This window comes from Nicotiana tabacum, chromosome 1, assembly GCF_000715075.1.
Source record: "Nicotiana tabacum cultivar K326 chromosome 1, ASM71507v2, whole genome shotgun sequence".
NCBI classification, from domain to species: domain Eukaryota; kingdom Viridiplantae; phylum Streptophyta; class Magnoliopsida; order Solanales; family Solanaceae; genus Nicotiana; species Nicotiana tabacum.
In genome coordinates this window covers 47,819,986-47,836,500 of record NC_134080.1, presented here as the reverse complement: position 1 = coordinate 47,836,500, position 16,515 = coordinate 47,819,986, and the positions used below count along the sequence as shown (strand labels likewise).

The window sequence follows — 16,515 nt, the reverse complement described above, 5'->3', positions numbered from 1 at the left end:
TTAGAAGTAATGTTTTCTTCAATCAATCTTTTCTTTCCAAAACCACTTATGTCTTTTTCTCTCTTTTCTTTCAAAACTTTCAACTTATTTGTATTCATTATATGCAAACATTGTCTGTTACTTCTACTCTTCTTAAAGTCACAACTAAGTACGGCCGGGAACTACACTAGTGGATCTTGAGGGGTGCCTAACACCTTCCCCTCGAGATAATCTCAATCCCTTACCCGAACTCTGGTTTTCTACCAAAAAATCTTCTTTTCTTTGGCAACCACATTACAAGCCTTACCCATTTGTTTGAATTAACCATCTATTGAACCATTGTAACCTCTCATGAGCACTTCAATTGTTTATGAACTTTGTAAAAGTTAAAGTGTGGGGTGGTTGGTTTGGCTTTTGAGTGGAACTAATGAAATAAGGAGAAAGGGTGCACTGCTTTGAAAAGCAAGAGCCTCTTGAATTGAAAAAGAAAAAAAAGTTGTATTGCTGTAAAAAAATATATTCTTTGATAGTGGTGACTCTTGATATAATTGTGCTTAAATAATTTGGGAGTTGATGTATATTGATGTGAAGGTGGAGTTTGGCTTGACATAAGTATGAGGTTTGAATGTTAAAGTATATGTATTAAAGTGCTTAGGGAGGTGTAGTCACTCTTATATCTAAATGTATCCTACCCGTCCCGTAGCCTACATTACAACCAAATAAGGTCCTAATTGATCCTAGATTGAATGAGCTCCATTAGTAGAGTAGTACACTACGGGCAAGCTTATGGTGTATCTTTTGTGGCATATGAATGTTATTTCTGAGAGTGAGTGAATTCTTTTTATCTTGAGTTCCTAAGTGTTCTTAAATTTTATTGTGTGGAACTACTCTCTTTTGTTGTGTGAGGGCACTTGATTCATGAAGGAAAGGTAATGTCAGTGACTTCTATGTTAGAGTAAGTAGGTGAATTGTGAATAATGCGTGGTACTTATGAGTCAAATCTTGAGGTGAAGATGTTACACTTTTGTGCTTAGTCTATTTTAAATACTCTTGGTGTGATGAGTTAGGAGAATTGTTTAAAAAGGCCGTGTCTATAAATAAAAAGTGTAGTTTGATTGCTCGAGGACGAGCAATGGTTTAAGTGTGGGGTGTTGATGATAGGCTATAATTACGTATTTTAGTCGATTATTACACTCTAATTTACTGCACTTTAGTTGAGTTTGCGCTTTAATCGCTAGTGTTTTGCACTAATTGTGTGTTTTATGCATTGTAGGTGTGATTCCGAGCTATATAGATGTTATGGAATGAATTTAAGTGGTTTGGAGCTTTGAAGTCTGAGTAAGAGCTCAAGGAATTAAGCCGGGATCGCGTTCGGGGATCAACGGATGATAAAACAACAAAACGAAAACTCGAAAAGGCATATTGCGCACTGTCTAGTAAAATAGACATAACTTTTTTCTCAGAACTCCATTTAGGCTCCATAATATATGGTTGGAAAGCTACTCAAAGCTCTACAACTTTCATGTTTTACGATTGTCTAAATTCCAAACGTAATAGAGTGAAAAACCACGGTTACGGTAGGACTGCGACAGAACCGCGACAGAAGGCAGTCGCGGACAAATGAAGAACCTGAGAGGGTGTTTGGTCGCGGTTCCGGCGTAACCGCGGTGGAACCGCGGCATGATGCGTAAATTTCAGGGACCAAAGTACAAAACACGGGATTTTAAGCCCTAAACCCTATATTAAACCAAGGAAGCCGGCCAAGAAAAGGAATGGGACATATTTTTGACATAGATTTGACCTAAGGAGGAGAGACACAATAGGAGCAAGGCTTGGGAATTCTTCTACAAGTTTTTTTTCTTTCCTCTTCCTATTTTTCATTGTTGGTTATGACTTTTAGTATTATAGTTTTACATACAATGCGGTCTTTGTAGTATAGTGGTAAGTATTCCCGCCTGTCACGCGGGTGACCCGGGTTTGATCCCCGGCAACGGCGCCAAAATTTGATCACGCCCAACTATGCCTTATAAAAAGGACAATGTGGTCGTTGCAAATATAATCCGGTTTACAAGTCCAGAGTCGAATCCCACAGAGAACTAAGGCTTAGCTACAACTGTTCACTATCACCAAGAAGACAAGCTTGAACAGTTCCTAACTTATAGATATTTAGATTCTTGTGTTTAACTAATTGATTAACAAATTAAAATAATAAATTAACAACTAAAGATACTAAGAGTTAGAGACAAGATTAAGGAGGTCTAGAGTTATGATTTTCCCAATTGTCGGAATCCTTCCCGCTATGTCTTCTATAATTTTGCCTAAGTATTCTCTACCGATCATGAGCACTCTTATTACCGTAAATCTCTCCCGAGTAATCACGACAATTTACTAGACGCACTCTCCCGAGCTACGCTAGCTGGCTTTTGATACAGCTCACATCAGATCGCACCCAAAGCTTCGTTATCCCTAATCCCGCCTTTAAACCCTTGGTTATTGATCCCTCATATACTCTGGGAGTGGTGTTGTTCAACAATTACCTAAATATGCACTCTCTCCCGGTTATGCATACTAAATAGGCACAGCTAATTGAGAGCTCTTCAATCAACCAGAATATAAACGTAGTTGAATAAATAGAGAAAAGCTATGGCTCAATTATATAAAAACATAACAAGAATTTATCCTACAAAAGGTTCTATCAAAACTCTAGGTAACAATTTAGCTATTCATAATAGTATGTAAAACTACAATACTAAAAGTCATAACCAACAATGAAAAATAGGAAGAGGAAAGAAAAAATTCCCAAGCCTTGCTCCTATTGTGTCTCTGCTTCCTTAGGTCAAATCTATATCAAAAATATGTCCAATTTTTGTTCTTGGCCGGCTTCCTTGGTTTAATATAGGGTTTAGGGCTTAAAATCCCGTATTTTGCACTTTGGTCCCTGAAATTTATGCATCCTACCGCGGTTCCACCGCGGTTACGGCGGAAGCGCGGCCAAACACCTTATCAGGTTCTTCATTTGTCCGCGACTGCCTTCTGCCGCGGTTCTGTCGTGGTCCTACCGTAACCGCGGTTTGTCACCCTGTTTCGTTTGGAATTTGGAAAAACGTAAAACACGAAAGTTGTAGATCTTTGAGTTATATTTCCAAAAATATATTATAGAGCCCAAATAGAGTTCAGAGTAAAGATTTATGTCTATTTTACTAGACAGTACGCAATATGCCTCTTCGAGTTTTCGTTTTGTTGTTTTATTATCCGTTGATCCCCAAACGCGATCCCGGCTTAATTCCTTGAGCTCTTACTCAGACTTCAAAGATCCAAACCATTTAAATTCATTCCATAACATCTATATAGCTCGGAATCACACCTACAAGGCATAAAACACACATTAGTGCAAAACACTAGCGATTAAAGCACAAACTCAACTAAAGTGCAGTAAATTAGAGTGTAATAATCGACTAAAATACGTAATTATAGCCTATCATCAATTTTACCACGTATTTAACTGAAACTTATTTGTTATCGTCATGATTTGGGTTGATTGCCATATTTGGGCTTCGTGCCAACTATTTGAACCCTCTGGGGATTTTTATCACTAATTCCTCACCGTTTGACTTATTACTTGAACTCAGTCCTATTGATATTTATTGTTTTACAAACTCAGCCACTTTTATTCGTATTTAAACTTAAATGATATTTCTAAATGATGTTTTCGGTTGAGAACTACTGTTTTACTAATGCCCGAGGGACTTGTGATGATTTTCGGACTGAGTGCGGCCGAGGGCCATATGTGAGGATATGCTGAGTGATATGAGGCCGAGGGCCTGCGATACTTTTTGTTGCCACGAGATGGCTTGATATTGCACTTGGGTCGTAAGGGGCCCCTCCGGAGTCTGCACCCCCACAGTGAGCGCGGGTATCCATCAAGAGTTGAGAGTGAGCTGGGTACCCATTATGATACGAGAGTGAGCCCGAGGGGCTGATACTATTCTAAGTGAATGATACTAAGCCCGAAGGGCTGATATTGTACCGAGAGTGAGCCCGAGGGGCTGATACTATTCTGAGTGATTGTTACTGTGCCCGAGGGGCAGATTTCTACTTGTTATTCACCTGCTAAATTACCTGTTTTACTTGGTTTAAAGGAACTTCATTTGATTTCTTCATGGATTTACTTCCTTAAGTGATTTTACTACTTGATATAAAATTGCTTTGTGCCTTTACATGTTTTCTTGCTTTCAGCCATTATTTATGATTATTACTCACTGAGTTGGCGTACTCACATTACTCCCTGCACCGTATGCGCAGATTCAGGCATCGCAGAGTCCGCTCTTGAGTGCTGGTCCTCCCAGTCCAGGCAGTGTTTTCGGAGACTACGAGGTAGCTGTTGGCGTCCGCAGCCCCCGTGCCTCCCAGTCCAGGCAGTGTTTTCGGAGACTACGACTTATTATTATATCATGTTTTAGAACTACTTATGGTATTTAACTGTTTAAAAGAGGTGACCTGTTTTGGTCTGGCTGGCCTTGTCTTCACGAGAGGCGCCATCACGACCGGGTTCGGGGAATGGGGTCGTGACAAAATCCCACCACATCACTCACGTATCAAACCACACCCACAATTTCCTCTTCTAAAACTAGCGAAAATCTGTAACCCCTCCACCATTGACAACCATTAAAAAGCTTTGAAGCTTTGAATTCGAATTTGAATTTTCAAAAGACATTATTTATTTGGATTGGATGTTGTTGCAAAGAATTGAGAATTCTCTCTACGTCTCTCTCTATCTCTCAATCCCAAATTTCAGTAATATAAGAGGAAAGGAAAATAAAGCAGCAATTCCACCATTGACAGCTATTAAAAAGCTTTGAAACTTTGAATTCGAATTTGGATTTTCAAAAATTATTATTTGTTTGGATTGGGTGTTGTTGCAAATAATTGGGAATATGACTTGGAGTTTGTATCTCAATTTTGAGGGATTTTGGTGAAAATTAGACTTGGTTTTGGCTGAATTTCAAATTGAAACTCGAAGAAGAAGACATGACATACATTATATTGCAAAAATTGTGGAAAAAATATATTCTGTTGTTTATTTTTCTTTTATTCATTTAACTATTGTATGAAAGTTGAACAACATTATATAAAAATTGTATTTAAGTGGCATTATATTGTAGTTGTATATAACTTAGTAGAAATAATGTACAGAAATTGTAGATAATTTGTAGATAAGTTGTATAATATATAATTAGTTGTATGAAATTTGTTTTTACTATGTATAAATTAGATACAAAATATACAAAAGACATATTGTACAAATTTTGTATACAATTTGTATGTAAGTTTTATGTTATTGTAGTTGTATTTAACTGGGCGGAAATAATGTATGAAAGTTGTAGAAAAATTATATTCCTCTATAACGGGTGATGTTGGCATATCAAGTAACTTTAGTGTTCCAGACGAATATGCATGAAAATAACGATAAATTCTGTTATGAACAATTTGTAGAAATTTTGTAGAAACATTGAAATTCTGTATTTTTCATATTAATTTTTCAAATGATATGTAGTTTTATTGTAGAATAAATATAGAAATTTTGTAGATATTGTGAAAATCCATACTGATATATATATTTACTCTGACATGTAGTTTATTTGTAGATAAAATGTAGATAAAGTGTAGGACATTTATATACAACCAGAATTTGATATAAAATGTAACAACACAAACATGCAACTGTGTTCTCATTGGTGATACTCAATTCCATATTGAAATTGTGATCAGTTATACATAGCGGATATGATCCTAAGTTTTTATTTTTTATACGTAGCGGATATGATCCTAAGTTTTTGTTTTTTAAAATTTCATACAATAGTTAAATGAATAAAAGAAAAATAAGTAAACAACATAATATAATTTTTCTACAATTTCTGCAATATAATGTATGTCATGTCTTCTTCTTCTTCGAGTTTCAATCTGAAATTCAGCCAAAACCAAGTCTAATCTTCACCAAAACCCCTCAAAATTGAGATATAAACTCCCAACCATATTCTCAATTATTTGCAACAATACCCAATTCAAACAAATAATGATTTTTGAAAACCCAAATTCGAAATTCTCTCAATCTCCCATAGATATCCCAATTCCCATTAAGTTGTAGCATAATTGGGATTTTGTACATAATTGCGTTTGTTGCAGAAGAATTGTAGAAGATTTAGTCGTTTTTGATTTATGAAATCGGAAAAAAATGATGAAACATAGCGTATCGCAAAACCAGAGTCGCTAAATTTTGAAACGAAACAGCCGATAATTTTTAATGCCTGATTTGCGTTGTAAAATATCTGGAAGAATATTTAATTCCCCAATATTAACGCGCCTAAATAAAGAAGCCTGCAGCTACATTCCTTATTTAATGAATTGTTCTATATTTTGTAGAAATACTATTAACATGACGGATAATATGCAAACTATGAACATATTTGATAATATAATTTCCTACATGATACATGAGGTATATAGGATCACTAGAATTCCATCACAAAAGCATTTAAATTCATGAATGTTTGCTTTGTGTAGCCGTTTATTTTCAATGTTTCATGAATTCTAAATGCACACAGACAAGTTTGGAAAATCTGACGAATTTTGTTGAACAATTAAATAAGATAGGTAGAATGATGATATATAGTATTATAAAATTGAACAACACAAGTAAATTTGTCCCACTTTATGTCACTTAGTTACTATTTGGAGAGTTAAGGTTTTTTATCGTAAATTTTTATATGATTTTTAAATATTTTAAATTCTTAATTATTATGATTTATAGTATGTTGGATTTAGTTTTTAAATATATAGATGCTACGACCCTAAACCCAACCCGGTCATGATGGCGCCTCTCGTGAAGACAAGGCCAGTCGACTCACTTCCAATCCACTTTAAGCAATTAAAATAATAACTACTAAGTCTTTAATCAGAAATAAAATCCCAAAATAAGCATTTAACAGTAAAATTTGCGGAAATAAAAGCCAACACAGCCCGACATCAGGGTGTCACCAGTCATGAGCATCTAAAACAATACTACCAGTCGGAAAGTCTACTCCACTACTAAATAACTGAATCAGAAAAAAATAAGATAGAGGGAGGTTGCACTGGGCTGCGAATCGCCAAATAGCTACCTAGTAAACCTCCGAAGATCTGCTAGAACTGTCAACCCTCAGTAGCAGGACCTGTAGCGCCCGAATCTGCACACAGAGGTGCATGAAGTAAAGTGAGTACTTCCAACTCAGTGAGTAATAAGAATAAATGAAGACTGAACGATATAAAATCTCGTTAAACACAACATTTAGCTATCAGAGGCATAACAAAATCAGTAACACAATTTAACAATGAAATCTCATAAAAATACCTTTTAAGCAGTCAACAATAGATAGGAAAAACAACTAGGAATGGTAAACACATAAGAACTGCCCCTCGGGCACAATAACATCAAATTAGCCCCTCGGGCAATATCACAGAACAACACCAGCCTCTCAGGCTATATCTCATATCACAATGGGTACCCGCGCTCACTGGGGATGTGCAGACTCCTGGAGGGGCTCCTTACGGTGCAAGCGCAATATCAATCTATCTCGTAGCATCATAAACAGGCTCTCGGCTTCATATCAATATCAAGCCACCTCGTGGCGTATAATCTCATGCCCTCGGCCTCATATCATAATTAGTGTATCACTGCTGCGGCGTGCAGCCCGACACAAAAGTATCCTCACAATACAGGCCCTCGGCCTTACTCAATCAGAATCTCATAAGCCCTTCGGGCAATAGTAAAAATATGCAGCTCAGCTCAAAATATCTTTAAAACATCATTTAAGGTTTCTAAAACAGATTAATATAGCTGATTTTTAAAAACATTGAAATATCTGGCATGGCTGAGCACAAGTATGAAATTAAATAGTGAGGATAAAATCATTAACGATCCTCTAAGGGTTCAAACAGTTGGCACGAAGCCCAAATATCGCATTTAGCCCAAAGTATAATATATCAAACAATTAGCTACCAAATATACAGAAAAATAGTCATGCGGGATGGACTAAGTCACAATCCCCAATGGTGCACGACCCCACACTCGTTATCTAGTGTGTGCGTCACCTTAACACTGCCGAACGTTGTATAATCCGGGGTTTCATACCCTCAGAACAACATTTAAAATCATTACTCACCTCGAACTGGCCCGACAAGCTACTCTGCAACACGCTAGCCTCTCGAACCAACTTCCGAGTGCTCCAAATCTACCAAATTCAGATTTTTATCATCAAATTTTGCTAAGCGAGTGAATTCCAATTGAAAAATATCAATTTTAAGCAAAAAACCCAAAATCAGTCAAAACTCGATCCCCGGGCCCGCATTCCGGAACTGGACAAAATTTATACCAAAATGTTCTTCATCATCTCACGAGTTCATACATATAAAGAACTCGAAAATCGGAGTTCGTTTGACCCCTCAAATCATCCCTATAAGGTCTCATAATCTCAAGCCCTAACTCCACCTTTTTCTACCGATTTTCATGAATTAAACACTGATATTTTATTCCTTAATCACAAATAATCGAGTTTTAGGTTCCAAAATCCTTACCTTAATGAAGAACAATGATTTTCACTCTTTAAAATCGCCTCAAAGCTCTTTTCTCGTTCAAAAATGGTGTAAAAGGGTTTAATGGTCGCGAATGGTTTATTTAAATACTTCTCACGCGTTTTACTGTTCACCCGAGTACTGTTCACTTGAGTTACTGTTCACCCGAGTTACTGTTCATGCTGCTGTGAAAAATGCAGCAGCTTTTCTTCTAGTCTAAATTGATCCGTTAACCTTTCGAGATCCACCCGAGGCCCTCGAAAATCTCAACAAATATACCAACACGTCCCATAACATCATTCGAACTTAGTCGAGCCTTCGAAACATCAAAAACAACATCAAAACACCAAAATCACATCAATTTCAAGCCTATGAACTTTGAAATTCCTAAATTCCACCAACGACGCCGAAACTATCCAAAACAACTCCGATTGACTTGAAATTTTGCAGACATATCCAAAATGGCATTACGAACCTGTTCCAATCGTGTCATATAGAGTGGGACAGATGGAATAGTAATTAGGTAACATGCTACAAATCGATTAAACGACTATGTAAGACGCAGTCGAGTCGAATAGAGCAACCATCATCAATGTGGCATGTTGCGGTAACGGCCAGGTTTTGCATATATCTATATGGAAGGTAATGGTAACATGAGTAACTTTGTTGCACAATTCCTAAATTAAGTACACCAACCACCAAATTATGCATAAGGATTACAATTATCTTAGTATAGTTTATTTAGATAATCTTACTATTCAAGTACCCAATCTACTCCAAAGTCTTGCTACAACAATTGTATATACAAAACAAAAACATATGATTACAACATTGTCAAAAACCACCAATAGAAATACGTACTACCTAAAGGAACATCATCATGATTCTCTTTTTCTTTTCGGTGGCACTACAAACCAGTGAGAACAGGTGGCGGAGAAACAACACGGTAAACCGGAGGCAAGTTAATGTTTAGGTGGCGGTGGTGGCGACTTGTAATAGATGTACGAATATGGTGACCATTTTGGCTTATGGTGGTGATGATGATGATGGTGATGGTGACGGTGATGTTTGTGTGGAGGTGGAGGCGAAACATAATTATAGTAAGGTGGAGGCGGTGGTGGTGGTTTATGAATCAGAGGCGGCGGTGGAGGTGACTTGTATATGTAAGCTGGAGGTGGTGGTGGTGACTTGTAAACAGGCGGCGGTGGTGGAGGTGACTTATACATGTAAGCTGGCGATGGTGGTGGTGGTGACTTGTATTTGTAAACAAGAGGAGGTGGTGGTGGTGACTTATACTTGTAAATGGGCGACGGTGGTGGTGGTGACATGTACTTGTAAACGGGTGATGGCGGTGGAGGTGATTTATAGTGATGTGACTGTGGAGGTGGGCATTTATACTTGTAATGGTGATGTGACTGTGGAGGTGGAGGCGGGGATGGGTATGTATAGTGAAAGGGAGGAGGAGGAGGAGGAGGAGGGTACATAAACCATAAGGCTGATGATGAGCTGCCAGGGAAGGAAGCTAAGGTAATGACTATAGATGTTGATGACAAGAAGAGAACAAATGATAAATGAAGGAGAAGGGAGAGTAAGATTGCCATTGCATCAATGAATATCAAAATTACATACTGCATCGTATTTATAGTGGTTAAATAGGGAAAATTGTCAATGTTGGTTCTGAAAAGATGTCCTCTTCTTTTGAAGGCGCATGCTTCTAAAGTTGTAATGTCATATGTTTCTGTTGCTAGGGGCGCCAAAAGAAAAGAAAAAAAAAGGAAGTATTTTCTTGAGTCTATCTCAAACTGTTAAAAAATTTAACAGATCTAATTTTGTCGGTTAAACATTCTTTTCTCAAATGAATATTATGAGTCAATTTACAAGATTGAAGATAAGACAGAACAATTAGTTATAAAGAGATGATTAAGTGAAGTTATTGGCTGAACAATTTGGTTGATCGCCAGATATATGACTAGCTAGATAAAAGAATGAAAGTTAGCTACCAGTATATAAATGGGAAACTGCGCATGGATGTTACTTCTGAAAAGAAAAAGGTTGCAAAAAGGAAATATTCTTTTGCTATTCATGCTTTTGCAAGCAATCTTGTGTACTAGTGCTCTTAAAAGGACTCAGACACTAACATTCATATATGCTGTTTTCAATATCATAATAGACAAACTTTCAATTCAAGACTTGTTAAACTGACCTGCTATAGATACTATTCTAATGTGGATTCTCATCTGTTTGTTTTGCAGCAAATTCTAAGCAATTTTTCTATGGGGGTCTAATTTTTGCGGACAAGAATGTTTCCCTATTGCTTCTGCAATTTAATTTGTACACAAGTACATCGTTAAAACTGGAAACAACTTTGAGAATATATCCTTACATCTTATTACAAATCCTCTTCTTCATGTAAACTGCTATTACTAACTAAAGCAGGTTCAAGTTGGTTATTACAATTTGTCCACAAAATTTTCGAACAGACAGATTATTCATACATGGTCTGACTTGAACTGGTGACAGTATCAATTTGGAGGCATAAGAGTGCCAATAGATCATGTGGTGCTTTGAGTTGCCTGATTAGGCCAAGACATGCATGATATGCCTAATGCTTTCACTTCTTTCCAATTAGTCGACAAAATTTTGATACATAGGGCATTATTTCTATACATGATGTTGACCTGCTGACTGAGATAAGCTTAAATGAAGCGACATGTACAATGAGAATTGATATTGCCGAATGCTTGCCATTGAGGCTTAGTTGTTGGTTGTATGGTGTTGAACTATTGATGGCATCAATTTGGAGGCATAAGAACTGCAGCACCAAACGACCGTGTGGTATTTTGAGTTGTTTGATTAGGCCAAGCCATGATATGCAGTCTAATACTATCACTTCTTTCCATTGCTAAATTGAGAGTTTCCTTAATATCACTATGGTCACAGCAATATATTAGACCTTCTGGGCTAACAGTTGAAGGCAAAAGACTTTTTCCTTCTAGCCTTGAAATCACAAGAAGTTGCTCGCTTTTGTTTGCTTGCTCAAATAAATGCACTAAACCGCCTCGTTCTGCAGCTGTCCCCTTTGTTACTGAGTATATACTGACAAATCCCTAAAAAGAAATTTAACAACAAAAAAAAAAGAACATGTTAAGAAATTTAACTTAAACATTTCGTAGTAACGTTATTTACTTTACTGTTTTCAGGAATGAAAAGGCGATGACTGTTACTTCATCTGTTCGTTTAATGTCAATTCCAAATCTGGTTTCTCCTGGTTCAGGTGTTAGTTCAAGTGGAACCTCTTCAATTCCTGGCAGATACCATAGCCTTACTCCTTGCGCGGATTGGTTACTAGTGTTGTTTCTCCTCTCCTATACATAAAAAGCATGAAGAGGAAAAATAATTAGTTCATAATGAAACTTTAAGTTAGAGTATAATCAATCGACTTTACACTGACAGGTACTGGTTAGTTATAACCTGAATAAGGCACGTTACCTGCTACAACAGGTTAACAATGTAAATTTTTTTTATACTGTCAGTGTATATGTAAGTCAAACCTTATTATCAGAAAAGGTAGAGAGTAATACCAAATTGCTTATTTGCTCGGTTTGAATGTTAACGAATACAAGGGGGATTCCTGAAGATACTGCTGCTGAAAACCAGGCCATGGTTCGAACCATTGTGGCTTCTACTCTATACTCTCTAGTTAAAGGCATGAAAAGTATGGAGCTAACAATTGTGGAACGAGAATCGGGTAGATAGGTTCCCACCTTCATCTTCCAGTCATATTGTAATCCCATTTGGTTATATCCCCGTGAGCCTGAATTTACCATTCTTCTGCTCATTTCTGCATCATCAAAAAAAAAAGTCTGTTCTTAAACACTTTATGTACAATGTTCCTATTAGAGAGTTATATACATTGACAGTGTAAAAATTAGGCGAAAAAAAAATAAAAAAATTGTACCCTGTAGTTCAGTGCAACGTCCCAAAGTTAATTCTGCTATAACAGCAAGATGTCTTTCATCAGATGCTGCTCTAACCACAAACCTTTTCTGTAGATTGGAACGTCGTTCAACTAAGACATATCCCCTGAGTTTAAGTCTACTCTCTCCCCTTCTAACTTTCAACCAAATGAAATGTCCAACAATTTTACCAAGAAATAAAGCTAACTCTGACCATGTCTTGGCCTGAACAAATGAATCATCACCAGCAGCTAATTCACCAATGCCTTCTATTATGTCCCCTGGGAGTGGCATTGTCACATCCCATCCATCTGGATCTTTTTGCCTCACTTTCTTTACACCAACTACTTTCTCAAAATTCGCCATCTTCTTTTTCTTTTTCTTCTTCTTGAAGATGGAACAGTAGTATTTCTTGATTAGCCGTAATATCATCATATATATCCACCACTGATCAAACCTCTTGTCAAAAAAAGTTAATGAACTTGAACACGGACATCTCTAGGTGAGTGAAGAGGAATTTCTAGTTGTGAACGTTGAAAACGTACTATGGTTTTCAATAAACTGCTTAGAGAAATATCCTCCATTTTGATGTTTACGAAGGGTCATTTAGCGAACAAGCCGGCTCTAGTTATTCTTGTGAGCAAAGATTCAAGAAAGTGATAGTACAAAACAACACACAAGACAAGAATTAAATTATTCCAGAACATGGCATTATTCTCTTATTGAATGAGAATACAATAAGCAAAACTTTTGTACTTTAACTAGCTAGGGAGTTAAGCATGAGTACAAACAGAAATCATGCATAGAACAACCAATGGAATGTAGTCTAAGACTCTTGGAAACGCGGAGAAAATAAACAGCAAACTTTTTAACATAGAAAATAATCTGGAAAGGAAGAAAGATGAAACTCCTTTCTATGTAGTGTATATACACAATAGAGCTCATTTTGTACATTTAAATCCGCCTCAAGTATAAATACAGTATAGATTTAATGAATAGCTAATCTTCTAAGCAAAATTGGTAGAACATCACTAATACAGTAACTCATAAGAGATGACCTATGCGATTTAACTGAAACAAAATTAGTGAAATCAGCCAACAAATGCTTCAAAAATTTTGGCAAGTTCTTCTTCCAACTTTGCTATGTCTGCCTTTGCGCTCGCCCTTTCTTCAACATCATTAGAGCTTAAACTCTTTTCTCTCTTCGATATCTTCCTCCTAATGCTTTTAATCTGCAATCATTTCCAAGAAAATACGAATAACCTCAGATTATCGTAGTACTAAAAGATAAGGCGTGGTGGTGAAAGGGTAAAAGAAAGAGACCTTTCGATAGGGCCATCTTAACAAGCCATCCCTTCGACAAACTTTTTTCATGACAGTAGGACATATGTTCAGTTTCTTAGCTGCTACCTCAATGGGAAGATGGAGATATCCTGCAAAGTCTTTCAATCTCAACTTTCCAGTTCTTTCCCTCTGCTCTATTAAAGAAAAAAGTGATCAGAATGCAAAATACTACTACAATGTTATATAAATACTATATATAGTAACAATCAAGTCCTATTAAGATATTACAAACCTGTGCAGAAAGGGGAATCTTTTCATATCTCATGTCATTGCAGTTCACCTCGCCTTCGTTTTTTATCTCTTGCTGGTTCATTTGGCAATCACCTGTTGATCAATATTAATGATTTAAAAAAGATTCAAATAGGGTCTCATTCACAATGTTAACTTAAGCTAATAAAAAAGATTAAAGAAGTGATAGAAGAAGTTACTAACGCGAAATTGTTGGAGATAACTGAAGTAGACTATCGATGTCAAGAATGTCACCATCATCAGATCCAACACCTAATGCTTCATAGAAATCGCAGAGTGGATCTTGTAGCAAAATGTAACCTTCAAGCTTACAAGCCTCAAAATATTGAACTAAAAATTGCTTCACACTGCTTGTACTATCCTTGCTAAAACTATTAAGGCAGAAGATAAAAACTAAAGTTAATTATTTCGTCAAACAAGTATTCAAAGCACATTATAAACTAGTGTAAAAGAGGGAAAAATAGAAAAGTAATAAAAGAACTAACTCCATACTCAAATATTTGGGACGACTCGTGGCTTTGAGAAGAAAAATCCCTAGTGTATTTCTCAAGAACTGCATGACTGATCCTTCCTAGTGTTCCAAAAATATCAAGCTTAGATATCTGCAAGCCTGTAAAAAAAACCAGTAAAAAAAAACAAAAAAGTTACATTACTAATTTAATTATGTAAAACAATGTATTGTGTATACACTCACCATTAGAATGCGTTATTTCTCTTAGTATTTGGCAATTATTAGTACACATAGATGTAGATGATGACACTGGCCAAACTGAGACATGACTTTTATTTTCAAACACCCTATCTTGCGAAATGCTACAATAATTAGTCGCGAAAACTCCTGCCTCAGTATTAGTACTATTTTCAACCAAATTATTCTTACATTCATATGGAATGTCTAGAAAAATTGGATCATCGAATGGATCATAAACGCCAAAATCATTATCAGACTTCAAAATTGTTGGATCAAATGAAAAAGGTTCTTGATTCCATGATGATTTTGGGAGGCCAATGGTTGGATTTTCATCAAAAAGTGAAATTTGGTCAATAGAACAAGAATCATCAAAAGGGTCATGGTAAGGCACAATGGCTGTTGGATTGTCCATCTTTTTAATTTTGCGACGACGCTTGGCCTAGACCAAGCGACGCCACAACGGAAACCTTTGGGAGAAGTCTCAATCGTCGGGTTTATGGGTTGAGAGAAAGGAAAATATAGTTGAAGAAAAAAGAAATCGAATGGAGTTTTGAGGATGAATAGTAGAAGGGGCGGGAGTAAGGGGGAAGTAACTAACCGTTGCTTACTTCATTTTGAATTTGTACTGTCGGGAAATTAAGAGGTAATCAGATGTGACGCGGTGCACCATGAGGATCAGCAGGAACGACAACCTAATTAGCCTTTTGATTTCTCTATTTCTTTTTCCAAAATTTCTCTTTGTCTTTGTTTTGCAAAACAAAAAAAAAAAAAATGAAGTTTCTCAAACTCAGTTTTCCGAAATTTAAAAGTTAGTTTTTGGATTTCTTAGTTTGTCTCTAAAGCAAATGCGAACCAAAGTGCTTCAAATATACACAAGTCAAAGACACTAATCGCATTTTTGTAATCACAAAAATTAAATTTGAAGCTAAAGACACTCAATAAACTTTAAGAAATGAAATTACCAGAACTAAACTTAGAGAACCAAAAGACACTTAGCAAATCACGACCCAATTCTCCCTCCGTGCGATGTCGTGACGACACATAGTCTCTACGACTAGGTAAGATTAACATTTGCGGAATAACGAAAATGAAAGAAAAATTTAACAACTAAACTGCAACAGATAATTAAATAACTGATAAAAATACCGTTCGACATGTACAATAACCAACACTCGAGTATGAATAATATTCCCAAAAATCGGTAGTCATAAGTCGCAAGCTATAGAAGAAAAACTAAGTATCTCTATACACCAGAGTCTAAGAAAGTACGATGGAATAGAGGGGGACTCCAAGGTCTGCAGACGCAGGCAGATATACCTTGAAATCTCCACAATCTCACTGCTTACCGATATCGAGGGTGATAAGAAGTACCTGGATCTGCACATAAAACATGTGCAGAAGAGTAGCATGATTACACCCAATGGTACCCAGTAAGTGCCAAGCCTAATCTCGAACGAGTAGTGACGAGGTCAGGTCACGACCCTACTGGTATATAATAAATAAGGCAGAAGAATATAGCAATATAATTGTGACGACCCAGTCAGTCGTCTCATGAGTTACCGCTCTGTTTTCCCCATTTTCGCTTTTTTATACTTTGTTTATCCGTGTTATGTGGCATCGGGTTGGTCGGATCGAATTCGGAATGATTTTGGTAAAGTTTGAGACACTTAATCTCTTTTGCGGAAGGTT

General features: G+C 36.6%; 2 protein-coding genes across 2 annotated transcripts; both read right to left on the bottom strand.

Moving 5' to 3' along the window:
• Positions 1-9,254: 9,254 nt before the first annotated feature.
• LOC107824778 (uncharacterized) lies at positions 9,255-14,248 on the bottom strand. Its single transcript, XM_075250565.1, has 6 exons — positions 14,119-14,248; positions 13,866-14,015; positions 12,545-13,774; positions 12,168-12,427; positions 11,811-11,951; positions 9,255-11,693 (listed from the first exon to the last, which is right to left on the bottom strand). Exons 3-6 carry the CDS (start codon positions 12,975-12,977, stop codon positions 11,379-11,381), a joined length of 1,149 nt encoding a protein of 382 aa, XP_075106666.1. The 5' UTR covers positions 12,978-13,774; positions 13,866-14,015; positions 14,119-14,248; the 3' UTR covers positions 9,255-11,378.
• Positions 13,634-15,397, bottom strand: LOC107824779 (uncharacterized). Its single transcript, XM_016651586.2, has 6 exons — positions 14,830-15,397; positions 14,628-14,745; positions 14,319-14,506; positions 14,119-14,210; positions 13,866-14,015; positions 13,634-13,774 (listed from the first exon to the last, which is right to left on the bottom strand). Exons 1-6 carry the CDS (start codon positions 15,236-15,238, stop codon positions 13,634-13,636), a joined length of 1,098 nt encoding a protein of 365 aa, XP_016507072.2. The 5' UTR covers positions 15,239-15,397.
• Positions 15,398-16,515: the final 1,118 nt, after the last annotated feature.

Excerpts from the sequence above, each read along its gene's own strand:
- LOC107824778 (XM_075250565.1), bottom strand. The coding sequence starts at position 12,977 with ATGATGATATTACGGCTAATCAAGAAATACTACTGTTCCATCTTCAAG. Across the intron at positions 11,952-12,167 it reads CCGAGCAAATAAGCAATTTG|GAGAGGAGAAACAACACTAG; the intron begins GTATTACTCTCT and ends TTTTATGTATAG. Across the intron at positions 11,694-11,810 it reads ACATTAAACGAACAGATGAA|GGATTTGTCAGTATATACTC; the intron begins GTAACAGTCATC and ends ATTTCTTTTTAG.
- LOC107824779 (XM_016651586.2), bottom strand. The coding sequence starts at position 15,238 with ATGGACAATCCAACAGCCATTGTGCCTTACCATGACCCTTTTGATGAT. Across the intron at positions 14,746-14,829 it reads AGAAATAACGCATTCTAATG|GCTTGCAGATATCTAAGCTT; the intron begins GTGAGTGTATAC and ends TTTTTTTTACAG. Across the intron at positions 14,211-14,318 it reads GTTATCTCCAACAATTTCGC|GTGATTGCCAAATGAACCAG; the intron begins GTTAGTAACTTC and ends ATTGATCAACAG.